This window comes from Cydia amplana, chromosome 22 (genome assembly GCF_948474715.1).
Source record: "Cydia amplana chromosome 22, ilCydAmpl1.1, whole genome shotgun sequence".
Taxonomy (NCBI): Eukaryota; Metazoa; Arthropoda; class Insecta; order Lepidoptera; family Tortricidae; genus Cydia; species Cydia amplana.
In genome coordinates this window covers 894,485-906,904 of record NC_086090.1, presented here as the reverse complement: position 1 = coordinate 906,904, position 12,420 = coordinate 894,485, and the positions used below count along the sequence as shown (strand labels likewise).

Genomic DNA, 12,420 nt, shown 5'->3' with positions numbered 1-12,420 from the left:
ATAGTAAGTGCGGATTTATAGGCAGGCTCACTTACCGTGCGACATGGTGTGTATGTCGGAGTAGGCGTGGACAGCGGTGCCGCACGCGCTGGTCACCTCCTCGTCCATCTCCTCACCCACTACTAGCGGCCCGGTGGGGGTTTTACCTGTAACAAGAACGATTTATTAAGAGCCAACAGGAGTGGTCATTTCTCCATACAAACGTACTCGACTGTTTCCTCAGTGGGTTTTGAAGCTAGAGCAATGATTTTTTCAACACAGATTAATATTGTCAATATCTGTGTCGGACCGTTTTGCTATTTTTGATATTTTTGTTTTTTAAGGCGCTAGACCCCTTCAAAAATGGCCAAAATGGCCAAATTGACTATGCCGCAATGAGAGGCGTGCTATTCAAAACTGACATCAATTAGTCAAAAAAGCAAAACGGTCCGACACAGATAATGTCATAATCATTTAGATTTCCAAATTTGGTTACGATCGGTTAAGTTTTGGAGGAGGAAACAGTCGATTTTTGATATTTTTACGCAGGATTTTTAGCCTTGTCCTTATTGCACTAGTTTCAGGAGCCGCTTCCGTTAGCGAGACGGGTATATTTACCTAAAATATTTTAATGTTAGCTCCTGTTGGCTCTTAAATCATATGTAGCTTTATTTGACGTTTATAAGCGCATTGTAATACGCGTAGGCCTACTTGAATAAACTATCTTTTATCTTATCTTTATCATGATCCTGAAGTGGCCTGAAGCTTCGGGTGTGACACAAGCTTACCTTACTGTCGAGTTTTCGGCCGGCAATGATAAAAAAAAAGTTTTTTTTGCAAATATAATTGTCATTTATTTGAGTTAGCAAACAAAATAGACCTATTTGAAATTGTTGATTTAGTTGAAAACAAAATTGCCAAATATGTGACGTCACACCAGGGGGGGACGTGACCAGGTGTGTCAAAGAGGGGAGGAGGGGTCAAATAATCTTCAAATTCGTGTGATGTCATTAATGGATGACCCCTTTGGACGGGATTCCACCTCTAAAACTAAAACTTAAAGACGGCAGTCTTGTGTCACCCATGTGACCGTTGAAGAGTGTCACACCAGGCTCGGTTTATGATAAAGCCGTGTTGATTACCGTCCTTAGAGGATATAATCAAACGGAGACGCCTTGCCTGTAATTTTCTGTACAAAACAGTCTGCCGATTTTTGCGGGGGAGGGGAACGTCAAATGTATGCGTAACGTAAAAATAGCCATGTCAGATAAACGTCAGTCCATACATTGTGTATGACCGTTGGCCGCCTATTTTCGACAGAGGGGAAAGCTTGTTAATGGCTACTCCGTTTAGTTGTATCCTCCAAGTTACCGTCAGTGGTGGGCTGCTTGTGTTTGTCGGCGTGCTGGCGCTGCTTGTCGCCGGTGGCCGCGGAGGAAGTGCTCGCCGCGAGGGACTTGATCTCCTGCTGTGCTTCGCGCATCTTGTCGTAAAACACCTGGCAACAAACATGTTCATTATAACATGTCATGTTTTGCGCTAATGGGTTATATCTATGTGCAAAGAAGCCGCCTTTGCTGAGCGCAAAATAATTGAAAGCGCAAAACCATGTTTAGTCTGAAATTTCCTGTGTCTTTTCGTAAATATTGCATGACCGACTGATTGAAAGAATTTAATTTAACCTACAGAAAATAAACATATTAGTACTGTAATTTTACAATACCTTCAGGAAAGATTGTGAAATCTCTCCGTTTTGCAGTTTGGTGAATATACTGGATTGGATGGTGGGGTTGCCTCCTTCTAATAACGCAATACCTAAAATAAAAAAGAGAAAACACAATTTATTAAATTTGGCGTTATTAGCAGAGATGTGACTTATTTGAAATACTTGTATTTAAAATGCAAATACTAAATGCAAAATACCTATTTTGTATTTTGTATTTAAATACCTTTTGAAGAAAACTATTTTGTATTTTATTTGAAATAGTTTTTGGGACCTATTTTCTATTTTCAAAATACAAAATACTTTATAGTAGGTAATGTAGGTAGGAGTTACAATCTCTTCTGATGTTACAATCCTGGCAACTCTCTCATACTGTTGAATCTGTTTAGTAACGTCGCACATGACCACAAGCGTAGCGAGTGGTTAAAAAAGTGGAATCTTGAGTGTTGCGAGGGTTTCAAGGTACGTGAGGAGAACAAACTTTTCTGCCCTGATGAAACTTTTCTGCACAAACGAGACGTTTTCATCACACTAACGAGAGGCATTATACTAGCTGTAAAACATTACAAATCTAAATTAATGCTTTTAAAAATTGTCCGTTATAAACCATCATCCATCCATCCTTCCGGTTAATATGAGCGAACAACTAGAAATTTGCACTTAGAGGACTGATTGACACACTGTTTTCAAAGAATGAAGATATTTTGAGTAATACTTTTTAATTCAGACTAGGTATTCACTATTCAGAGTACCTTTTATCGCAAAGTATTTGTATTTTTAAAAAGTATTTTGAAAATACCTATTTCGTATTTTGTATTTTAAATACAAATTCAAAAACTATTTTGTATTTTGCATTTGAAATAGTATATCAAGGAAGTATTTGTATTTTGTATTTAAATACTTTTTATAAAGTATTTTTCACATCTCTGGTTATTAGTGTTTTTTTATTTTCGTGGCACTTTATCCTTTTATGTTTCTCTGTTATGTATAATTTTCTATTTTGTGTTTGTACTCATGAATAAGATTATTTCTATTCTATTCTAATTATTAGAATAAAGAAGAATGCTGGTAGCGTTGACGATCCGGAATCTAAGAATTTTTCTTTCTTCGACTTAGATATAGAAATTATTTATCGTCAGACCACAGGTAAAAAATATAAAAGATGTTAATGGTGATACATAAGTCCCTTTACGCAGTCTAGTCTTAATTTGGTCCATGGGTCGAACATCAATATGAAAGTCGCTAGGCACCGCATACTATTGTCAATGTGACAAAGTACGAAAAGGGTCGGAAATTAAATTCCTTGACCGTACAATGAAGAGCACCGAAAATCAGTAATATTATTATTGAAATTTCTTCATTTAGTTTTCATATTACTCACCCAACTGTATGGCCTCGAGGAAGATGGCCGGTCGGTTGGTGCTCTTGATGACCAGGTCCACCACCAGGTCCGAGGCCCCCTCGTGGTTCAGATGCACTTGCACTTGCGCTAGAGTCTGCCCGGTCCGCATAAGGACTTTCGCTGTACGTGAAAAAAAGTGTAAGAAGATTGATATAAAATAATTACCTACTATGTTTAAGGTGTTTATTGTGGCAATAAACTGTTTTTTATTTTTTTATCTTTTTATCTTAAAGTACCAAACTGGAATAATAATTCACATTATTTTGGAACTCATCAGCGTAACTCTAGATATAAAAACACTGATGGATCGTAAAATAATTAAGGAGAATGTATAATGAAGCATCGTAGAGGTCAGCTGTCAAGATTAAATGACTAAATCAATTTGTACATGGCCCGGGGTCTATGATAATATTTCGACAGGTGTCAAGCAAAAGTCGCTAAGTACCACCACAAGTTCATAGCCATAGTGAACCCTATTAGTACGAAAAGAAGGTTGATTTTTGTTTAAATATTTTATAGTAATTAGTGACTTTTGCTTGTCACCTGACGATTTAAATAAACAATTTCATTTAATATCGAATATTTTAAGTGTTTACAAAAATATTACTATTATCAAATTATCATAGACAGACAGATATTCATAGTTCATTCCGTTTGACACAAAAACGAAGCCAATCAGTCTGCGAACACGTGAAAGCATTTGCGTAGCAGTGTCATTTATAATGCTCTTCATGAGCGCCGAACAGGTCTCTATCTATTGATTCCCAAAAAGTTTTAAGTCATATCACAGACAATCCAACCTCTAGACATAGGCATAGTCGCGCTACCCCCTTTGAACGGACCAATCACGGCACGGGATTCGCTCACCTCGTCCTCCCGCACCCCAGTATTTTTGGCAGCATCGGTTTCATGAAAGAATTGGCCTAAGATCAGTCTAGAGGTTGGATTGTCAGTAGTCATAATTTTTATCTGGTTCAGAAACGCGTCACTTTTCAGGATTGCCATAAAACAAACCTAACCTATCGATAGGATAACCTTACGAAAATCCTGAAAAGTTAACGGTTTCAGTTTTATGACTAATAATTATATGATAAACAATACATTAAATATGATTTTAAAATGTATGGGAAACAAAGGGACCCCTCGCCAAACAGACACAGATAACGAATCTGAATACAGTTTGCGTAAAGGTGTAAGTATATTTAAAAAAATGTATATATCCTTTGCCTTTCTACTAGCAAAACTGTATATGTTTCACTCGTGTAGTTTAAACAGCGTGACGTGAAGCTATAATCTAACACACATGCATTTGAATATAAGTGTGTACACTGGTGCTGTTCTATGTTGCATGCGACGGCGTGGCACAGTTTTATAAATTATAAAATACTCAGATTCCATTTCATGAGTAATTTAAATAGCCCACTTTTTTTGTCGCAATTACCTCGACATGTTTTTGAGTAATCGATTTTAATATGTATATCGAACATGTCTGAGTATCACAAGAGTTGTGCACCAATCTATGTAAGTCAATGTGGATAAGATCGTCTACAAGCTCTTTCGTCGCTATTAGGCACTAATGAAACATATTTTAAATATAAAATAAAGAACTATATTTCCACTCTTCTAACTACTACATCACACATCTCTTGTTCATATACCGTTAACGCTTGTGTTTAGATACGAGGTAAGTTCTGTACTGACATTAAATTGTGACCTTTTGACAGATGTCATTACATTTTTCATGTACTGTCTCGTACAGTAGCTTCTAATTCTTGCCTGTGTAGGTACATACATCCACTAACAGAAGGTCGGTAGAGCAAAAGGAGCGAAGCTCTTACTTTCTGACTGTGTCTCATCGAAGTACGTATCCAAATATAAGACTTGTTACAACCAAAAATGTTATATCTAGCCGGTCTTCCCCACATTGACTGAATAGCTTCAATTCAACCACACAATCATCGAATATGTTTCTAAAACTGTGCCAGCAGTGCTTTTCGTGAAGCCTGTGATGGACCCACCTGATTTCCGCATGGTCTGATGGTTTTCTGCGGCACATGCGTTAAATCAAACAAAAATCGTCTCAACTATGCATGAAATAAGTACCAATGTCGTCGGGCACTTATTTTGCTTAACACAAATTACTAGGTTATCGTAATAATTATTCTAAGGAAAGCCACAGGCGTAAATATAGTATTTCTAAGCAAGTTGAGATTCTAGAGACGAGTAGGTACTTGAACTGATTAAAGTCAAACTAATCAATAATATATTTTATTTTGTAAAAAAACACAGATTGATCTATATAACTTGAAAGTAAATATAAGTAAGGCAACATTAAAGTAAGTAGCATATAACTACGCCTGTGGCTATCATGACAAGTAAGTTCTAATAATCATGTGCATATATTTAAAGTTATCTTTTAAAAATTATATTTATTGATGAAAACTAATGTCCACTGAACTATAGTTTAATGTCTTCTAGTGTTAAACAGGTGAAGGCTAAACACTAATTTTAAATAGTAACGTTAAATTTATTAGTAATTCCTGTGCTTGTCTGTGCATTTACTAAGAACATTTCTATTACACGAAGAATTTTCAGTTGCAGTGTTTTTGAGCGTATCGTGTTTACATTTATGGAATTAGATGGCATTTCACCGGTTAATAATCATAATATAAATATATGTGGTGCCGTCTTTGTCAGCTCTCGTATGTGCCTCTCATGGTGCTCCCACATTGGCTGTTATAAAATGTTATATAACATTGTGTGACAGGGACAACATGATAAAACACTATCAATACTATCATGTTATCCCTATAACGAAATGTTATATGTACAGTAGAATCCGCTTATAATGACATCGAAGGGAACTGACAAACACGTCATACTAACCGGATGTCATATAAAGCATAGTTGTACAACTTCTTATTTTTGTTAAGTTTTCCAAATTAATCTCAAATTCCTTTGCGAGAGATGAGTTTTATTAAACTTGTAACAAATATCAACTTGTCACTGAGAATCAAAACTAAAATACCTTACACGCCACGAACGCACCAAACGTCCTCGCAGGGAAAGACGTGGTGACGGCCACGAAAACCAGCGAAGTGTCAGTATAACCGAACATAATTTCATGGAAATAGGATTTTTAGATCATAGTAAGCGGTTTGTCACTATAAGCGAAGTCATCTTACCCGAATTGTCACAAAGAGTTTTATATGTAAACCAAACTTCGCACAGTAATTACGTCATAGTAAGCGGTTGGTCAGTATAAGCGGAGTCATAATAAACGGATTCTACTGTATTCATATATTGCGCTATTTTGCGCGTTAAATGAATTTGCATGATTGGGTCTCAGCGAAACATAACTATAACTTAAAAAAAACTGGAGCGAGTCATTTAATATCAGACCATAAATAACCACAATACGCTCTTATATAGATGTACGAATATTACTAATTCCCTCTAACATTATAGTACAAACAGCGGCACTCTTAACTGACCATCGGTGGACCTTATACCTTTTTTCAGTGATATCTAAAGCAATGTCATTTGAATGATTTGTCTATAGGCTCATAAGATGACTGCTAGCAGTCATCTTATGAGTATAATACAACTGCTTTATTTTTTTTAAAGATACAAGTTCCGATCATCTTGATTGAAAGAGGTATGTTTTCATTTACAATAATAACTCTTTTTTTTTTAAATAATAACTCAATTTTTTTTAAATAATAACTCTTTTTTTTTAATAATAACTCTTTTTTTTTAATAATAACTGCAGCTGTCATAGAAAAAGTAATGTATGCAACAGCTCATAATTGGTTCTTAAAATTCTCGGGTCTTTTTTTACAAAACTCGACTACGTCTCGTTTTGTAACTTCGACCCTTGAATTTTAAGAACCCTTATTATATCACTGTTGCATAAACTACTATTGTAATAAGGTTTACCGATGGACAGGTTAAGCCCATCAACGTGCACACTAACGCCACTGCTAAATAATCGTGATTATTTAAATTTAACGAAATATATTTAAAAAAGGGGGCCGCTACGTACTGTATCTTGTATTAAAGTACCTTTTAAATACACAAACTAGTTTATATGTTGCTGGATTCGTCAATCTATGCGTCCAAAGTTAAATCGGCTGTTTTTGTTTTGAGTCCATAGATTGACGAATCCAGCAACATATAAACTAGTTTGATGTATTCAAAAGGTACTTTAATACAAGATACTTAACGTAGCGGCCCCCTTTTTAGGGTTCCGTACCCAAAGGGTAAAAACGGGACCCTATTACTAAGACTCCGCTGTCCGTCCGTCCGTCTGTCACCAGGCTGTATCTCACGAACCGTGATAGCTAGACAGTTGAAATTTTCACAGATGATGTATTTCTGTTGCCGCTATAACAACAAATACTAAAAACAGAATAAAATAAAGATTTAAGTGGGGCTCCCATACAACAAACGTGATTTTTGACCGAAGTTAAGCAACGTCGGGCGGGGTCAGTACTTGGATGGGTGACCGTTTTTTTGCTTTATTTTTGTTGATGGTGCGGAACCCTCCGTGCGCGAGTCCGACTCGCACTTGGCCGGTTTTTTAAATATCTTTTGTTAAATTTAAATAATCACGATTATTTAGCAGTGGCGCTAGTGTGCACGTTGATGGGCAGGTAAACAGTGTGGGCTATGGTATGTCCACTGTAAGTTGGCTCACCACCGGGGCCGTGCGTGACGGCGATGGAGCTCGGCGGGGGCTGGATCTTGGGCTCCGACTTGCGGTTCACGAAGTACTGCGAGAGCAGCTTGTTGCGGAGTTGGTTGCCCTGTGGTTAACGTTATAAGTATAGCGCCGTAAGACTACGCGAATAGCGTGAAATAAAGCAAATAAGTTAAAAATCAAATAACAATTCATTCAAACGAAAATGTATCACAACAGTTCAAGCAAGTTCTTGATATTGATAGTTTAAAACGTTATTGGTCAGCATAGCCTCCTAAGGCCTAGCCATGCAAACGGAACATCCAAAATTTGAGAAATAGAGTTGATTTTGCGTTGTTTGAAAATTGAACGAAACAAAGCAAAAGCGATTATGTTCCAATTGAACACGGTTTAAATTACATCGAACTGAATAGGTACTATATGTTTCAAAAAACCGGTTTTATACCTTATCTCCGTATTCCGGGTCGACCGCCATCATCTCCCTCAGAGTCCGCAGCACTTTGACGCACAGCTTCTCTTCCTTCTCTTCTAGAAGCTTCTCCGTGTGACGGATTAGTCTGGAAATTAGATTTCCAAAATAAGTGTGCGGGAAATAAATTCTTTTCGTTATTTGTAAAACACAGAATCAGCAGCTTGCTTATGTTGCAAAAATTTAGAAATAAAACTCAATCAGGGGCCCGTTTCTCAAAAGTTTGTAACTTAAGCGGATGTCACTTTTTGACAGCTTTTGTTAGAAAAGGACTTCCACTTGTATTACAAGTTACAAGCTTTTGAGATACGGGCCCCTGATCGATCCTTATCAGAAATTGGCTGTACTAAGCGAGCTGCAAAAACGTATCGATTCGTATTCATAGCCCGCGTAAAGTTAATTAGCCTTTATTATTTATATTTCATCGAAATCGGCTTGTTAATTTTCACATTTTAAATAATAAATAAATAAATAAATATTATAGGACTTTCTTACACAAATTGACTAAGCCCCACAGTAAGCTCAAGAAGGCTTGTGTTGTGGGTACTCAGACAACGATATATATAATATACAAATACTTAAATACATAGAAAACAACCATGACTCAGGAACAGATATCTGTGCTCATCACACAAATAAATGCCCCTACTGGGATTCGAACCCAGGACCGCGGCTTCACAGGCAGGGTCACTACCCACTAGGCCAGACCGGTCGTCAAAATTTTAATAGAGCATACGATAAGCCCAATACATACCTACACAAACTGCCAACATAAGCCCTTCATTATGTCTTTGTTCAGTCATGTAAAACTATCGCGAGTGGGTAATTAGTGAATGTACCTGGATATAAAGATGCCTCTTGTGTTTTCCTCAGCGGCCTCGCCCGGACTCGTGAACAGCAGATGCGGTTTGTACAAGATGTCGACAAGCAATGACAGTTCTGCTTGTAACAGTGGTCGCAGTTGTTCTTCTAACAAAGCTACTATTTCCTGTAGACCCTCCATTACTGATCTGTCGTTTTGCAGGTTCGACTGTAAGAAAATAAACATTATTCAGTTATACTGTAAATAGGAGCGCAATTAGAAAAGTGGCGAACGTTATTATTACCTAAATTACTGTTGTTTAACACAAGGTTTTTTTTTGCAGTAAATAGCCAATACGGAAATCATAGTTAAGAAAAAATTACATGTTTCTCTGACTTCTCGAGCAAGAAATAACGTTCCGTCTAGGTAAAACTAACTAAAGAGGTATCAGGCATCTGTGTAAGCTATCAAGTTCTGCACAGTGACAGTTCTGTGTTGCGTATTATTATAGCTCACTAAATCGTTGTATATTGAAAATTTTAGTTCAGTTTGAGGTCTCATTAAAAACCAATATTATAAGTACCATGTAGTATGCCATTATACTGGAAGAGGATCTTTATAGCGTCAATGAAAAATGTTAAGAAAAATATCAGTTATTCATTATTAAATTGTACAACGGGACTTACTCGCTTACGTCGGAGGTAAATCTTAAAACTTAAATACGCGATTAAGTCCCGTTGTACAATTTAATAATGTGTAAAAACCGTGAAAGTTTAAATCAATATGAGTTATATTAATAATAGTGACCTGAGAAGCCATTTTGTCCAGTTTGGAGGTCTTGGAGGCGAGCAGCCACTTGCTGGTCTGCCGCGAGAACTGCGCCACTTTCTCGAACACAGCCTGGATCTTGCCTTCCAGCTCCAGAGGTATCGCTATGCTGCGGGATTTCGCTGCAAAAAAACGCAGGTAATTAAAAATCTAAATAATCGTTCCAAACTTTTGCTGTATATGTTTCGGTCACTGAATAAAATGCATTTAACCGATTTAGAACACCAAAGAGATCCCAAAAATGTCCCGGGTAGAAAAATTTGCAATACTGTATACTACACCTTACCCACACGCATACATGCGCATAGGTACTATAGTATTTAAGGGTTGTAGTGTTATTTAATGCATTATACGTTTATACTCGAACCTAGTTGTTTGTCTCAACGCCCATCCTTACATGGCGACCCTGCCAGGATCAGGAGGAAGGAGTCAAGGTCATCCCGCGAAAGAAAAAACAGTTTCTTACATATAGTCACCACACTTTGTGAAACGGGCATATGATATGAATATAACCTTATTTTGACGATTCAAGAACTTGCATGCAGTATTCGAGTGAGTCAGATATATCTACTTGTCATTAAAGCACCTGTGATATATTTATACAGAAATACAGATAAATAAATTAGAGACAGTATAAAGGGTAGGACAACACTCACCAACTTCGCTGAGTGTTCTGATACACTTCTCCACATTGAGCTTTTGCGGAGGAGTCAGCCAGGGGCACTGGTAGATGCGGAATGTGGTCTGTAGAAGCTTCACGAAGATTGACTGCCGTGTCTGCGTACATTAATTAATATAAATAATTATGAGACAATCTTACACAGATACTTCCACAGTAAGGACTATAAAACTTGTAATGCTGTCTTCTATTTAGTTTGTGCTTGTTTATCTTGGCCCACTGCAATGCGACTTTCTAACCTAGATTCGACCCATTGATTCACGCTAAATATGCTGCACTACTTTACTCCAGCTTGCTGGCAAACCTTGAGTTCAGGTTCCTGAACTCCTATCTCAAATATTTTAATAAAATGCTCATTTATACTTACACAAATTAATAGCGTCCCGTTGGAATGCGTGAACAAACACATGAATTAATTAGATTATAATGCAACAATTTAACAAGCTAGCAAAAATACCCATAACAGTTTTGTAATTTAATAAAACGCTCATTAGGTATATTAGGCCTACTGTGCTCCTGCTGTTACTGGACACACACACACACACACACACAGTACCTGCACGGTGGTGCTCTGGTCGCTGAAGGGCGAGTTGAAGAACGTGCAGATGGTCTGCACCAGCACGTCGGTCACGTACCCCACCCAGGCCTTCTGTGCCCCGCCCGCTGATGCTGGTGGCACCTCGTATGTGCCCGGGACTGGGTGCAGACATGTCACGGCTGTAGACACAGTACCTGCACGGTGGTGCTCTGGTCGTTGAAGGGCGAGTTGAAGAACGTGCAGATGGTCTGCACCAGCACGTCGGTCACGTACCCCACCCAGGCCTTCTGTGCCCCGCCCGCTGATGCTGGTGGCACCTCGTGTGTGCCCGGGACTGGGTGCAGACATGTCACGGCTGTAGACACAGTACCTGCACGGTGGTGCTCTGGTCGCTGAAGGGCGAGTTGAAGAACGTGCAGATGGTCTGCACCAGCACGTCGGTCACGTACCCCACCCAGGCCTTCTGTGCCCCGCCCGCTGATGCTGGTGGCACCTCGTGTGTGCCCGGGACTGGGTGCAGACATGTCACGGCTGTAGACACAGTACCTGCACGGTGGTGCTCTGGTCGCTGAAGGGCGAGTTGAAGAACGTGCAGATGGTCTGCACCAGCACGTCGGTCACGTACCCCACCCAGGCCTTCTGTGCCCCGCCCGCTGATGCTGGTGGCACCTCGTGTGTGCCCGGGACTGGGTGCAGACATGTCACGGCTGTAGACACAGTACCTGCACGGTGGTGCTCTGGTCGCTGAAGGGCGAGTTGAAGAACGTGCAGATGGTCTGCACCAGCACGTCGGTCACGTACCCCACCCAGGCCTTCTGTGCCCCGCCCGCTGATGCTGGTGGCACCTCGTGTGTGCCCGGGACTGGGTGCAGACATGTCACGGCTGTAGACACAGTACCTGCACGGTGGTGCTCTGGTCGCTGAAGGGCGAGTTGAAGAACGTGCAGATGGTCTGCACCAGCACGTCGGTCACGTACCCCACCCAGGCCTTCTGCGCCCCGCCCGCTGATGCTGGTGGCACCTCGTGTGTGCCCGGGACTGGGTGCAGACATGTCACGGCTGTAGACACAGTACCTGCACGGTGGTGCTCTGGTCGCTGAAGGGCGAGTTGAAGAACGTGCAGATGGTCTGCACCAGCACGTCGGTCACGTACCCCACCCAGGCCTTCTGTGCCCCGCCCGCTGATGCTGGTGGCACCTCGTGTGTGCCCGGGACTGGGTGCAGACATGTCACGGCTGTAGACACAGTACCTGCACGGTGGTGCTCTGGTCGCTGAAGGGCGAGTTGAAGAACGTGCA

The 12,420-nt window shown here is 39.8% G+C and overlaps 1 protein-coding gene across 1 annotated transcript in view; it reads right to left on the bottom strand.

Moving 5' to 3' along the window:
- LOC134658488 (inositol 1,4,5-trisphosphate receptor) overlaps positions 1–12,420 on the bottom strand; it is a 108,655-nt gene that overhangs the window by 25,927 nt on the left and 70,308 nt on the right. Inside the window, exons 36-44 of the mRNA XM_063514174.1 lie at positions 10,562–10,682; positions 9,885–10,027; positions 9,115–9,305; positions 8,252–8,363; positions 7,804–7,912; positions 3,084–3,224; positions 1,703–1,794; positions 1,351–1,477; positions 36–146 (exon numbers count right to left, since the gene is read on the bottom strand). Coding sequence (XP_063370244.1) covers positions 36–146; positions 1,351–1,477; positions 1,703–1,794; positions 3,084–3,224; positions 7,804–7,912; positions 8,252–8,363; positions 9,115–9,305; positions 9,885–10,027; positions 10,562–10,682 — 1,147 coding nt within the window. The remainder of the gene's footprint in view (positions 1–35; positions 147–1,350; positions 1,478–1,702; positions 1,795–3,083; positions 3,225–7,803; positions 7,913–8,251; positions 8,364–9,114; positions 9,306–9,884; positions 10,028–10,561; positions 10,683–12,420) is intronic.